General features: G+C 42.5%; 1 protein-coding gene and 1 long non-coding RNA gene across 2 annotated transcripts in view; one reads left to right on the forward strand and one right to left on the reverse strand.

Annotated features, from left to right (window-relative positions):
• Positions 1 to 2,867, reverse strand: part of LOC142484363 (uncharacterized) — a 116,306-nt gene extending 113,439 nt beyond the window's left edge. The window contains exon 1 of the long non-coding RNA XR_012797828.1: positions 2,743 to 2,867. This is a non-coding gene — a long non-coding RNA (uncharacterized LOC142484363). The remainder of the gene's footprint in view (positions 1 to 2,742) is intronic.
• A 1,718-nt stretch (positions 2,868 to 4,585) lies between these two features.
• Positions 4,586 to 16,428, forward strand: part of TTPA (alpha tocopherol transfer protein) — a 66,126-nt gene continuing 54,283 nt past the window's right edge. Inside the window, exon 1 of the mRNA XM_075584032.1 lies at positions 4,586 to 4,841. Within this exon, the coding sequence (XP_075440147.1) occupies positions 4,638 to 4,841 (204 nt within the window). The 5' untranslated portion in view covers positions 4,586 to 4,637. The remainder of the gene's footprint in view (positions 4,842 to 16,428) is intronic.

Below are 16,428 nucleotides of genomic sequence, written 5' to 3' on the forward strand. Positions count from 1 at the left end.
TAATTATCACCTCTATGCCGACGACACACAAATATACTTTTCAACACCTGACCTTACACCTGCTGTACAAACCAAAGTTTCTGAATGTCTCTCTGCTATATCATCCTGGATGGCCCTCCGACGCCTTAAACTCAACATGGCTAAAACAGAGCTCCTCATACTTCCTCCCAAACCTGGCCCTACTACCTCCTTCCACATTACTGTTGGAACTACAATCATTCACCCAGTAGCCCAAGCACGCTGCCTAGGGGTCACACTCGACTCCTCTCTCACATTCGCCCCTCACATTCAAAACATTTCTAAAACTTGTCGCTTTTTCCTCCGCAATATAACTAAGATACGCCCTTTCCTCTGTTGTTCGACTGCTAAAACTCTGACTCAGGACCTCATTCTCTCCCGTCTTGATTACTGTAACCTCCTGCTGTCCGGCCTTCCTGCCTCTCACCTGTCTCCCCTACAATCTATCCTAAATGCTGCTGCCAGAATCACTCTACTCTTTCCTAGATCTGTCTCAGCATCTCCCCTCCTGAAATCCCTCTCCTGGCTTCCGATCAAATCCCGCATCTCACACTCCATTCTTCTCCTCACTTTTAAAGCTTTACACTCTTCTGCTCTTCCTTACATCTCAGCCCTAATTTCTCGCTATGCACCATCCCGACTCTTGCGTTCTGCTCAAGGATGTCTACTTTCTACCCCCTTTGTATCTAAAGCCCTCTCCCGCCTTAAACCTTTTTCACTGACTGCCCCACACCTCTGGAATGCCCTTCCCCTCAGTACCCGACTAGCACCCTCTCTATCCACCTTTAAGACCCACCTTAAGACACACTTGCTTAAAGAAGCATATGAATAGCACTGTGGATATTCTGAACACAGGATACATAAAGATTGGCCCCCTGCAGACGCACTTACCAGAACTCCCTCCTACTGTCTCTGTACGTTCTCCCTACCTACCAATTAGAATGTAAGCTCCTCAGGGCAGGGACTCCTCTTCCAAAATGTTACTTTTATGTCTAAAGCACTTATTCCCATGATCTGTTATTTATATTATCTGTTATTTATTTGATTACCACATGTATTACTACTGTGAAGCGCTATGTACACTAATGGCGCTATATAAATAAAGACATACAATACAATACAATACAACACAAACAGGACAGGCAAACAGCAAACAGAACTAACAACTACAAAAGCAAAGCTATAATTAAAATTGGTTTAATATAACTAGATAAATAAAAGGTAGTGGACAATAGCAGGAACAACATCCGGTTGGGTAAAACCCGAGTGACACTCACAGGACGGCAGAAAGTTAAAGGCAATGTGCATCCAATATGCTTGTAGATTCTGTCTGCCACATGAAAGGAATCAGCAGGGCTTCTAGTTCACCGTAACCTGTCCCGTATGCCTTGGTTCCTCAAACCAGAAAGGGAAGTGTCTGGTGTGCTTCTCCGCGTCCCGTATCAATTCGGGACCGGTAGTGACGTCACCGGACATGCGTCACAAGCGGGCGGGACCTTCTGGCAATAATGGAAGGGACGGCGATCACAACTCCTCTGCTGCTTCTCACAATGTGGGAATAATGAGCACACGTACTCCTTCTCTCCTTGCCCCCTGATGAAGTGTGTGTACGCACACGAAACGCGTAGGGCTATTTTATTTATTGCTGGACATTGCAGGACATTGCGAGACATTTCAAGCTCAAGCCTTGAAAAAGCATGCCTTTGCGAAACGTACGTCGGCAGTGACGTCATCACGTCAAAGGGGCGGGACTAACACTCGTGATCGGAGCGCGTCCGCCTCATACTAGCTCCCTAACACGGGGCTCTTTATATGCATTGAGCTCACTGATTTATATACCAGCAGTACCCGTGGCAAGCCTGTAAACACCCAGCATTAGCAAGTAGGTGCTTATCACTCTAGCGCTACCACTGGGTCTGCTTTTTACCTATACGGATGCCTGTTGTTCTTACCTACCGAGGTGTAAGTAGACACTACGTGTGTACTACTGTTCTCTCTTTTTTATTTTTTGCCTACTGGTCTACCAGCAGCTGTATGCTGTGCTGGGTGTTTTTAACCCCTGTTGGGTTTCTCCACATAGGTGACTCACCTATTGTGGGTAGTCTGCCTACTATCCAAAACTTGTACATATGTGACAGCCACTATCACTGACACTCACAGTAGTTTTACTGTCTGAATTGTCACAATATGGGATTTGTAGAGCTATCATCTTAATCCCTAGTACAGCTCACTCACATAGACAGCTGCAGTGCCTACTTAGCATTTGGTTCACCTGTTGCAAATTCAGCGAGGGGTAATTACCTATACCACCATTGGTGTTTTTTACCTCCCCTTCTGTTGCTAAATACTACAACCCTATATACCGAGGCTGTACCTGTGCTACCTTTTCACAGGCAGAGGCCACCTCGGTTTACCATCTAGCTAAACCTTGAACATATCATCAAGGGTGATAGCATATATACACACACCAATCCGGTATATATTAATTTCGCTACGCTTTGTGGCTCAATTTGAGTCTCATTCACCTGTATATTTAGTGTTCTATATCTATTTTAATTGAGTTATTACTCCTATTAAACTTTATTTTAAATCACTTATTCCTCACCTTACATATGACCATTTCCATTGAGAGTATACTGTGATTTTGTACATTATTGAGTGCTCTCCCAAGGGGTTCTGTTTCTCTCCTGTCCATGTTCTATAGTACACCCCAGATAGTAGCACCTTAGGCTAAGGCCCCGCTCCCAGAGTCAGCGCACCCGCACTGCAGACAGGCGGTGCGCTGAGATACACAGACCGCGATATGCGGTCTGTAGGGAGCGGGAGCCGGAGCGGGAGGTGGGCGGGAGTGGGAGGCTTGACAGGGAGGGGGGCGTGGCTTGAGCGGAGGGACCCGCTATTCCCCCCCCCCCCCTCCCTCCACGTACTCGGGCTGGAGCTGGAGCTGCTGAGGGTAACTTTAAACACACACACGCAGGCACTCATATACACACACACACACACACACACACACAGGCAGGCAGGCACTCACGCACTCATACACACACACGCGCGCACACACAGGCAGGCAGGCACTCACGCACTCATACACACACACGCGCGCACACACAGGCAGGCAGGCACTCACGCACTCATACACACACACGCGCGCACACATAGGCAGGCAGGCACTCACGCACTCATACACACACACGCGCACACACAGGCAGGCACTCACGCACTCATACACACACACACACACACACACACAGACAGAGGCAGGCACTCACGCACTCGGGCACACACATACACACACAGACAGGCACGCACGCACTCAGACACACACACAGACAGGCACTCACCTGCTTTCACTCCACACTCCTCCCCGCTCCCCGAAGCCTCTCCTCCTCCCGAAGCCTCCCCTCCCCATTGGCTCACAGCCACACCACGTGACGCGTCGAAGCTAGGAAACACCATTCTCTTGTGTCTCCTAGTGGCTGACGCGCCACAGCGTGTAGTCAGCTGTGCCGCCAGGGGGGACCGGGACCGGCTCGCGAGGATTCCCCTGCTGGTGGGGAACTCGCGACATGGCCGCCCGCGCCAACGAGCGCAGCGGGACCGAGGCCTTATTGTTTCACACATTAGCAGTAGCGAGGGTTCCCTTTCCCCCGTCCCCCGAGTTCGTTCCTATGGGAAATGGAACTAAAGGTGGGAGTTGGGGCAGCCCCCTGGGTTCTTGTATTTTTTATTTTTTTCCCATTATGGTAATGTAGGTACAGCAACCCTGCCCCCCAAAAAACTAGTTCCAGCACTCCTGCTCCCCATGTTCTTTCTGAGCCTTCAAGAATTTCTCCCTAGCTTTATGACTTGAGGGAGCTCTATTCCGTAAGCATAATGGGGTGTAGCACAAGTTAAAGATATAATAAAGTGCTGTGCATGCATGGACATAACAGGTGTAATTTATCAAATTCTGCAGATTGCAAAACCGATGCAAAAATACATAGAAAAAAACCCTCTCTTTTTTTTCAATAATCATATGACTTATTTGAAACCGTAATACGTTTTTATTCTTTAGAGAGTAGAAATATGTTTTATCCACACAACATGTTGTTCTGCCCAAGTAAACTTTCCCACCACTGCCTAGGCATAAGAAGGAGTGTCACTGTCCCTTTAACATGTTGCAGTACACGTGTTTGATCAGCAGGCACTGAGCCCAGGGGAGATCCGTTTCCCTGCAGCGAGGAGGAGGAGGAGGAGGAGGAGGAGGAGGAGGAGGAGGAGGAGGAGGAGGAGGAGGAGGAGGAGGAGGAGGAGGAGGAGGAGGAGGAGGAGGAGGAGGAGGAGGAGGAGGAGGAGGAGGAGGAGGAGGAGGAGGAGGAGGAGGAGGAGGAGGAGGAGGAGGAGGAGGAGGAGGAGGAGGAGGAGGAGGAGGAGGAGGAGGAGGAGGAGGAGGAGGAGGAGGAGGAGGAGGAGGAGGAGGAGGAGGAGGAGGAGGAGGAGGAGGAGGAGGAGGAGGAGGAGGAGGAGGAGGAGGAGGAGGAGGAGGAGGAGGAGGAGGAGGAGGAGGAGGAGGAGGAAGGGCTTAGTACTGAGGTGTACAGTAGTCTCTGTAACTAAACTTTTCGTTTCGCTGTAGTAACATGTCGGAGGCACAGGCTGATTTTGTCAGAGGAAACTCCAAACTGAACGAATTACCCGATCAGTCTCCCGTGGTGAGAGAGGCTATCAGGATCGTCAGGCAGAGAGCCGAGGCAGAGGGAGGTCACTGGCCCCTGGGCTTGTCTGATGACTTCTTACTGAGGTTCCTGAGAGCCAGGGATTTCTGCATAGATCTGGCGTTTAAGGTTAGAAATGGTAGGGTAGGGGGGGGGGGGGGAAACAAACATGAATGGTCATAGAATTGATCTTATTGTATTTCAGATGTACCCGTTTTGATCCCTTTTTGATACACCGAACTGCACCGTTTAGCTACTGTATGGATCAGTAATGTGCTGCATACTATAGGATGCATTCAGCATGAAATATAAAAGGCGTTTGGAACATTAGAATTATTTTTTTTACTTGGTGCTTTGGTGTAATACACTTCAGGGATAGTTAAATATCAATATTAAATGATCAAATACACAATAAAGTGTTTCAATAAGGTCTGTCAATTCTCATTAAAAGGCACTTGGGGACATGCAGTGTCTTTAACATTCAGGTAACAATTGTCCCATTCAATTATCCTTTCAGGCGAATTATTGAAATCTAATGAGCACGTGTTACTGGATATTGAGAGCTGTGTTTTGGTTTATGTATTAAAGTTGTGTAATGTGTCAGAATATTTGTAAGTCATTTCTCAATAATTTATTTCCCTTATAATACTAGGAGTTTTAATAATTTTTATAGGGTTATAGTGTGAAGCAAATACTTTATATTTGTAAAGCATTAAATAACACACACCAGGTAGAGCTATTTGAGAGGTGTAGTCTCTTTGCAGAATTGTATCTCTTAGAGAAAAGAGAACAGTGAATTTTAGGCTTCCAGTACATTATGGTTCGATATGTCTCTTGTTTTGGATGGCTAGTTCTCCTGACACTATATAAACAGCTTGATATGTGCAGCCTCAGATGTGTGCATAACTATGGCAATTACTCCTGGGAAATCATGCAGTGGAAATTGAGGCTTCACAACCATTGTGGTTAGTTTTGTTGAAATAAAGATCTTCCCGTTGTAGATTATTTGTACATACAGTCACTTTAAAGCCCTGTTTTTATACTTAATAATAATAACTTTTTTATATAGCTTTTCTCCCAATGAGACCCAAAGCACTTCACAATGACAGTGTGTGTGGTACACAGCAAATAATAATAATAATAGCATGTTCTTGTATAGCGCTGCTAGTTTTACGTAGTGCTTTACAGAGACAGTTTGCAGGCATAGGTCCCTGGCCCGTAGAGCTTACAATCTATGTTTATGGTGCCTGAGGCACAGGGAGATAAAGTGACTTGCCCAACGTCACAAGGAGCAGACACAGGGAATTGATCCAGGTTCCTCAGTGCTAGTCAGTGTCTTTACTCACTGAGCCACTCCTTCGCCTTCTTTCTGATTCCACTCTTAGACTTGGCTCTAATACTGCATAGTTGGTGCTTCATTCATGTATGTGCAGGAGTTGTCAAGAGAGTGGGAGGGGAAAAGCTACTGTTCATGCAGAAGTGAATATTATTATCGTTTATTTGTAAAGAGCTAACATATTCCTCAGTACATTGGGGGTACAGAGTGATATCAATTACATGAACAAAATGACATGCAAATAAAGACAAACAAGTGCAACAGACAAAAGGTTATGAGGGCCCTGAAATTGTCAGAGGTTCTCTCGCCTCTCCTTTTGCCGATTTGGAGGACAAAACAGGCTATCTTGTTTCCTTTCAGATTCTGAATTCAAAGATTAGTCAATCCTGGTTTTTGATTTCTTATCCTTTGCATGTATCATGTTCAGTTCTAATACTGTTCTTTGGAACTGTATGTGGGTGAAGGACTGCTCTGGTGGTCATTGACCTTTTGATGCAGGTGGATCTGATGTGAATCCCAATGTAAACTCTCTTGTGACCTTGGGCAAGTCGATTTTTATCATCCTGTGCTTCAGGTGCCAAAGAATAGACTGTAACCTACAGTACAGTATGCGGGCGCAATACAGCCCCTTGAAGTGTTATATACAGCAAAGAATATACTTGTGTATTTTATATATATATATATATATATATATATATATATATATATATATATATAAAATACATATATATATATATATATAGCTGAACCCTGTTATAACGCGGTCCTCGGGGGCCACCCAATCCGACCGCGTTATAACTGGGGTCGTGCTAATTTAAAACAAAAATGGCCGCCGTGTGCCCGATCGGGAGGAGTGAGGCGCCGGCAGCCCGATCCCCAGCCTGATCCCCACCACGATCCCCCTCCTCTCCGCCCACCCAGCAGTTCCACCACGATGGCCCAGCAGCCCCTCCACGATCCCCAGCACCAACAGAGGTAGGGGGGGGGGGGGGGTTTGGTGTGTGTCTGTGTGTAAAGTTTGGCAAAAAAATGTAATTAAATCGGGGTCCACGCTCACACCGCGTTATAGCGGATCGCGCTATAACGGGGTTGAGCTGTATATATATATATATATATATATAATATATATTATATATATATATGTGTGTGTATCTGTACTGTGTTAGCCGAGTGTAATAATCAAAAACGAATAGATGATACCGTTCTGTGGCTAACGAAATGCTTTAATTTGTGAGAGCTTTTGAGATACACTGATCTCTTCTTCCGGTGGTGTTGCAATGGATAAAGCAGAAAAGGTTTAACGTAAAAACAGTGCATCTTGCAATGTATCTGTGACTGAAGCATATCCCTCCCCCCTGTGCAGTATGCGATTTATGACTTGAGGAGTTAAATAGTCCCTGAATGTTAGTGATGTAAGAGTGTTTGTGTGTGTGTATATAATAAGCCTGTCACGGGAGACAGGTTTATTGTACACCTTTTACCAGGATCATATATTGAACAAAACAAGATATTGAGATGTATTCACAGAAATAGGCATACACACAGTGGAACACAAAATAAAGGCGAAAACTTACTTGGGGACAGGGGTAAAAAACTAGAATTTCCTAGCTGCTGTGCACTCTAAAACAGAGTTTTTCCTTGACCGGGACTTAGTATATATAAGCATAGCCGTGGCTGGTCCAGACTATATTTCTGCCTTCCTGTCACGTAAGTTCTGATAGCTACAGACAGTGACAGGCTACCTTGTGGGATTTACTTCCCTCACACAACCTCCCTGAGTGTCAGGAGAGGTGGTGACACTGGTTCTCTGTTGCGGCCAATCATGGTGCTGACCCTGTGCCCTTTCTGCATTAGGGAGGATGCATTCCAAATTATAGAGTCAGTCTGATTTGGGGTCCTTCCTCGTCGGGGAAGGGAGAGGAGCTCAGCCCCTTCTGGGGCTGAGAGCTCAAGATCTGTGCATAGCACAAGGCCTCAACATTATCTGCTGGCCCGCACCATCCAGGGGTCTAGAACCCATAAGCAACAGAAGGATGCAAACGCTGTAATACCACCTGCAGTGGCTGCACCAAATAAAGATCCTTTTTATATACTTCTGACTAAGGGCCTCATGCAGTAAGCGTTGATAAGGGAAATATGGCCATGTTATAGCCAAAATTGGGTTTGAGATTCAGTAAGCGCCGATAAGTGCTTCATATCGCCAGGTTTCGGAGCCGATAATTTGGTTATGGCCAGTCGCCTGCCGATAAGCCTGTTTTCGACACTGATCGCCACTTTTTTAAATCGGCTGGATTCAACAAAAAAAAACAGCTTATCGGGGCTGATCGGCACTACGAAATTGAGATGTTATGGCCGATTTCTCCCGCCAACTAAAGTTGGCATTTTGGACGGGAGAACGATCGCTAAGGCTGCCGGAACGGCACTTAGAAAAAAAACATCTTCTGTACATCAATGGAAGTCAATGGAGCGGGGACGTATAACAGTATAGTACTGTTTACGTTTCATTGCTCACAATACAAGGGGGATTTGCATTACAGTGTGGGGGCATTCCCTGCATTGTGTCACAGCTGACGTGTCTTATTTGCATAACATTCGACTTTTACATGTTTTCAGCATTTGCGGGTCACATTACTCATCATGTGATGATGTGGCAAGGGAAAATACTATACTACACTCTTAAAGGAGAACCTCACATCATATCACACATTTTACTCAACTCAGCGACAATTATTTACATGATGTCACACATGTCACACATGTCACACATACACAGTATATTCATCTTCCTTTACATTACACAATGCTTGTAATGTGACACGCATCTTTAAACGTTCATGTACATCTGTATTCTCATGTTTACATATACTTTTGGGTCCTCCCTATTTTCATGACGTCACTTATTGGACGCTCAATCACATTGCATGTTTACATTGTAACCGTTGCATTACAAGCACTTCAACCTAACTTATACACACATGTACAGTAATTCATCATTGGGACACCTTGTAAACTCATTCTATACCAACTATCCTCCTTACACAAATGCATGCATATGCACACGACTATTCATTGTTGCCAACATGTCACAATAACATGGATAATTACACATGTTACACAAAACTTTTCCCACGTCAATCTCAGCCTTTTTGTCTCATTACATGACTGACTCTTGCGTTCACAAGTGTTACATGCATTGCACATGCAACTATTTATTTGCAAGCAATCTTTGTACAAAGCTTCACGTCACATCATTGCCAAATATCATCATTCCCTGCAGAATACACACAACAAATACTTAGAACAACAAGTGCACACAGCTTGCCACAGAAGTACTTTATTATGTTAATGTAACACCTTGCATTTTACTATGTCACCTGACATCATCACATACCTATTTAAAGGACGCACATTACCTGCTCATTCACAGCTACTCATTTCAAAATGTTGCGAATGTTTAGGAGACGGAGGAACATTCTTTTCTATGACATGCTTGATGATGAAGACAATCATATAGGGCAAGGGAGGGACACACCGAGGGACAGTGACAGTGACGCGGATACGACAGGGACAGGGAGAGGGACAGGCCGAGGGACAGGTAGAGGGACAGGAGATCAGAGGAGAAGACAGAGGAGACAACTTGTGCCTCGTCCGCGTCTGTACAGGGAGAGAACCCTGTTAGATGGGATGAGTGAGGAGGAGATTGTAAGTCGCTATCGTTTGAGTTCAGCAGCAATCTTAGCTCTTTATGAGGAGATAAGGGGGGATTTAGATTTTTTCACAGCCAGAGGTCGTGCAGTCCCTGGGCTTGTTAAAATGCTGTGCTCATTACATTATCTTGCTTCCGCGTCATACCAGACAACTGTGGGCATAGTGGGCGGGGTCTCGCAATCTACATTCTCGCGGGCCTTGACCCAGTTTCTCTATGCACTCAATAGACGCGCTAGGAATTATATTCATTTTCCTACAGAGGCGACAGAGTGGCTGGAAGTCAGGACTGGCTTTTATAATATAGCAGGGATACCATGTGTGCTGGGTGCAATCGATTGCACACATGTTGCTTTGATTGCACCTAGTCAGAGTGAGCATGTGTACCGCAATCGGAAGCACTACCATTCACTCAATGTACAGGTGGTATGTGATGCCACGATGAGGATAATGCATGTGGTACCCAAGTTCCCTGGTTCCAGTCACGATTCCTCTATCCTGAGGAACTCTTCAGTCTTCCATGCGTTCGAAGAGGGACATTTTGAACCTGGTTGGCTGCTGGGTGAGTACATATTTACATGTTCTAACACAAAACACATGTTGATTTAGGAATGTTGGCATTGTACAATTTGATCACTAATGTCAGCTTATGTGTGCTCCATTCATTATAGGTGACTCAGGATACGGAATTAGGCCGTGGCTCTTGACTCCGGTGCTAAACCCTCAAACTGAAGCAGAGGACAGGTACAATGCAGCCCATATATCTACAAGATCTGTTATAGAGAGGACATTTGGCCTACTCAAGACCAGGTTTAGGTGTCTGGACAGAACTGGTGGGGCTCTTCTATACAAGCCTCAAAAAGTGTCTGATATTATCCTTGCCTGTTGCATTTTGCACAATGTTGCACTCAGGCACAATGTACAGTCAGACCTAGCTGAGGCTTTGGTAGACGAGCATCCCACCCATGTAGCTGCTGAAAATGAACAAACAGCCAGTGGTGGCCAGACACGACAGAATCTCATCAATTCATTTTTTTCTTGTAAGTACAAACTCATATGTTCCTAGTACTACTTTTATAGTTTAATTATGTTATATTAACAATAATGTTTCTTTATATAACCTTCTGTTAGGACACAGATGAATATGGGTTGCACACCTTTCTTTTCTCTGCTGTGTGCACAAAGGGATGTGGCACCGGTATGTTATTGTTGCACAGGTTATATAATCCCTCTTCAATTGTACTTTAGTTGTGTGTATGTGAATACAACTTGGGTAACAAAGCAATAATATTTTAGCATTGTGTTATTCCTTATGCTAAGACAAAACACATATTATGCCCATAATCATTCATGCTTCTAGTATGCTTACATACAATGTTATTGGTGCAGTGTAACATGTACATCCATATGATGTGTACACCAGGCTGATTTACATTTTGAATGTCATGAAATATACATGGTGTTGTACATTTAACACCAAATACACACTTTGCTGTGTTGTTTACGGTACTGAAGATGGCATGTCAATGTTTGCAATTTATATATTGTTCCTTTGCATTATAGGTATATCTCCAGTATGACTGATCATGGTATGTATATTTGCTGACATCTCTCATAAGATGTGGCTACCTCAATCTTCCTATAATTATTGGAACTAAAAACCCAACATATTGGTTTAAACACAAATGTTACATATATGTACTTTCTGTATCATGTATATGCATTTAGCTACTCTTGAGCTTTCATGTGCATTGTATTACAAAATGATTACTCACATTTCATCACATTTTATGTATGTTTCCTTATAATTTCCATTAATGTAATATAGAGGTGGTTGGAGAAAAGGGGATAACTGTACTTATTTGTTTACTTACGGGAGCACATTCATCACTAGCATAGACACACTTTTTAAGACAACTGTTTGTGTCTCTATCAATTGGTGTAGGATCCATGTATAACACCGACAAATGATAACACCAGCTTTATTATGGTAGCTTATATCATCATATTGACTATACTATGTATTTCTAAACGATTAATAAACACAGTAAACTATAGTTAGTTAGGTTAATGAAATATACACAGAAACGTACTTCATAACATGATGGTGATGTCATATTCAGAACATCATGCATTGGAGGGGACCATAACATCTGGCCACTAACATTATTTGCTACAGTCCCAAACCATTTTATCTACATACCCATGTAACAAGAGATTTTAAAAATAAATGGCTACTTGGTTGTAAGTGTCCTTTACATTGGGAGAAGGAGTGGCTCACTGAGTAAAGACACACACTGGCACTGATAGTTTGAAGCAGGGGAGTCTGGTTCAATTCCCGGTGTGGGCTCCTTGTGACCTTGGCCAAGTCACTTTATCTCCCTGTGCCTCATGCGGCAAAAAAACATTTGTACGTTCCACGGGCCAGGGACCTCAGGCTGAAACATGTGTCTGTAAATCGCTGCGTACAACTAGCAGCCCTATACATGAACATGCTCATATTATTATTATTATTATTGTTACATAGTTTCGACAGTCATACGTTCCATTACATATTAGAATACACAAATGTGTTAGCAGAGTGGGAATGGTTGTTATATATAAAACACACCATGTCATAAAATGTTAGTAGTCATTAAAGAACACTCAATAAAAATTCATGAGGCACTCTTTTGCAACATCATTATGTTAATTAAGTGCTTATGCAATATAGGCATAAGGGTATCACATTTTTAATTGTTTGTTAATAAGCGCTGCAAGCAATATAAAATTAGTTCCATATGTAGTATAGTAGTCGGTGGCTCCTCCTCACAATCATCTCATATAAAGGTAGACTCTTCTGAAATCATACATTGATCCGATTGTATCTTCCCCGACATCTCTGAAATACAGCAAACACATGATGGTCAAAGATGGCACCTTACTAGATATGCATCCGTGACAACGCGTTACGCAGCTCTATATGATTGTGTAGATACACACGTCAGTCACTTATATGTTAGAAGTAAAACTGTTCATCAGTATGTAATGTTTCTTTACATTTGTAGCAGGCATAACTATGTATAAGAAGTGAACGTTGCCTGTATACTGAAAGATGTGCGCGCACATCTTTGTGTGCGCACGCACTTCACGCTTGGCTCCACTAACTGTTAGCGCATGCGCAAAACAAAGCGTACGTTGTGCGTTCAATACATGTTGAAAATACCAGTAAACATAACATCTTTATTTCAAATACAATGAAGACGAAACTACATTCGTTCTAAACGAGTACATCTGTATTCTTTTTAAACAGACGTGTTTGAACAGAAAGCACGGCCGATAACACAATGCGCAAATGCAATACGTGTGACGTCATGTTAAGCCAGCGTGAAACGCACGCTAACACTCCTCCCACTCAATTAACATTCGGCTAACGCCCAGGGTACGCCTACAAACACTGAGCCGCACGCATCACACACTGCAGTTACCGTTACTATAACAAAACATGACAGCCAATAGGCTTTGAGGCGCGCACGTCGCTTGGGGGCGGGACTTACATCACTAATCCTTTTTAAGGACGCCTTGGCCCATGACAAGGGTCCCACGTCATACGTGGTGGACCCGGTTTTCAATGTTGTAGATGTTGCATGATAACAAAACAGGTATGTGTTAGAGTAATGGTAAAATGTTGCTAATATGTTTAAAGGGATAGGAAAGTACGTATATTTATTCCGTCAGCAATGTGTACTACTCTTTCAGGTCCTACTATATTGTATTAGGAAACAATTTGTTTGTGATCGCTACATGTTATGCAGTCTGCAATGTTACGCTGTATCCACGCATTGAAAGTGAAAATGGTGGTTACAAAAAAAAAAAAAATTTAAACGCAGAGTCAACGCATAACGATTGTTATATTTACCATTCTTCTAGAATTAACTCTTCGCCTGGCTGCAACTGGTCGCTCCAGAAATGCAAGCCATTTTCATCCACGCTTAACCCAACCGCTGAATCCAGTATGGCACATATCTCCTCCAGGATGCGCTCATAGGAATCGCCACTGCTTTCTTCAAATAATTGGTCGGGAGGTAGGTTCATTTCTTCCGGTTCCCATTCCAATGCAATTTCAGCTGAAAGGCTTGGTACATAATCATAGTACTTTTGTTCTTGTACAATGTGGGTTTCAGGAATGGAGGCTGCAGATATTGCAGCACGTATCGATTCAAACGGATCAGTAGTAGCGGATACATTGCTATTGCCATTAGGAATAAATATGCCTTTCACGACAATATAAGTGCCGTCTTTCAGGAGAAATTGTTTTTCCGGGGCAATCTTCCAGAAACCATAGGTGTGTTGTAGCTTATCCTGGTCACGTTCAAAAAAGTCATTACTTGATAAAGTGAATCTTATTGAGGAATTAAAATTCCGTGCATGCTTACGGTCTTGGTAATAAGGATATTTTGCTCGAATGAAATCATCGATTTGGCGTGTGCTTGCTTTCTGTCCGCGACTGTTCAAGATGGCTTCACAGATCATGTACTTATACCCTAAAAGGGGATTAATATTGTTAACGAATTCATCAGCCATGTCTGAGTAGCACAAAAGCTGTGTGCAGGTCTGTGTTATTTGCTCATCAAAATGAATGTGCTGAATGGCTAACAAACTCCTGTTTTTCCTTGTCAAGGTCAACAAAAGTAACTACTTTGACTCCTTATTTCAAACGCCAATTGGATTTGTTTGTCTAATTGGGTTAACAGTTGTGGTTCGTGATATGGGACTGTGGGAGAAACATTTCTCCTTCTTTTATCTCGTTTGTGAAAAACATCCCTAGACTGTGAATGCGTTCACATAGTGTTTTTTTGAAAACTAACAAAGACCAGTGTGTGAAAATATTTCTTAGCCAGGCATATCAGTAAAAACACACCTGCAAAAAGAAATGTTTTTTCCCCGCTTACATTTCTGTGTGTATGTGAAAGTCTGGTTAACTCCCTGTCTGCATGAGTTTAAATACGTGTGTATATATATATATATATATATATATATATATATATAAATATATCTCTTATAAAAATATATATATATTTATATATAATATTTTTTTTTTTTTTATATTGCAGGAGTACACACAACATTGATGGCATTAAGTATACCTTGTATGAAACCTATTTAAATGGTGAGAAACATGATTGAATTAAGTAATAAACATTTGTTTAAGCACAATACTGTTAGAGTCTCATACTTAGGATATTTCTCAAACATTAGGCCTGTATTATTAAAATAGTGTGCTTTCACAAGGAAGCATGAAGTGTATTAGTTTGTGTATACCAGTTTATATAGTACTATATATATATATATATATATATATATATATATATATATATATATATATATATATATATATATATATATATATATATATATATATATATATACACACACATATATACATATATATATATATATATATATACACATATATACATATATATATACACATATATACATATATATATACACATATATACATATATATATACACATATATACATATATATATACACATATATACATATATATATATATATATACACACACTCACACTCACACTCACTCAGTGTGTGTGTGTGTGTGTGTGTGTGTATATATATTATTATACATTCTGAGATGTTATAGAAACGAACACACAACTGATTAAAGGACAAAATTACAATGGCCAAGCAAGGCAAAGGTAAGTAATAATTTACACATAATCCTGCTGTACACGTACAAGAAAGATGTTTGCACTTACTTAGGTGTTTTAATAATTGCATGTGACTAATATGCATATGCAATTCTTACATCAATTAACACACCCAAATGCAATGTTTTGCTGCAAAGTCAATGGCAGCTTCTCTAAACTTAGCAACTGGCTCCTGGTGGACCATTACTGAACAGACGATTACAACATAAATATTTATAACACAATTAATTATGAGTGTTAACATTTCCAAAACTTCACGTGTACAAGAACATAGTTGAAAGTTTGGAAACAACACAGTCTTCAGCATACATACAATAGTAATTAGATAATGTGAAGTCAACAAAACAAGGCCAAAGACATATTTTCTGAATTATAACATTTATTTTTTTTGTTCCTTTTGCGAGCGAGTAACAGGCCTGCTTGTTGTCTCTTGAATTTTCCTTTTTCTTTTGCCACCAACTTTAGGCACAACAGAGCCACTTTGAGTGCCCTCTGGCACTTCACGGGCAGGGCTTGTGGCCAGTGACTGTTCACCTACGGGGCTTGTGGCCAGTGACTCACCTACAGGGCTTGTGGCCAGTGACTCACCTACAGGGCTTTTGGGCAGTGATTCACCTACAGGGCTTGTGGCCAGTGACTCACCTACAGGGCTTTTGGGCAGTGATTCACCTACAGGGCTTTTGGGCAGTGATTCACCTACAGGGCTTTTGGGCAGCGATTCACCTACAGGGCTTTTGGGCAGCGACTCACCTACAGGGCTTTTGGGCAGCGACTCACCTACAGGGCTTTTGGGCAGCGATTCACCTACAGGGCTTTTGGGTAGTGACTGTTCACGGACAGGGCTTGTGCCCAGTGACACATGTGAGCAAGTTGGTAGACACTGCACAAGTGATGGTTGGTCTGTTTCATGTGTGTCTTTTGTTGTTTTTGACCAAAAACTGGTCAGTAGTAACTGCTTG

The sequence above is a fragment of the Ascaphus truei genome, chromosome 2 (genome assembly GCF_040206685.1).
Source record: "Ascaphus truei isolate aAscTru1 chromosome 2, aAscTru1.hap1, whole genome shotgun sequence".
Classification (NCBI taxonomy): Eukaryota; Metazoa; Chordata; class Amphibia; order Anura; family Ascaphidae; genus Ascaphus; species Ascaphus truei.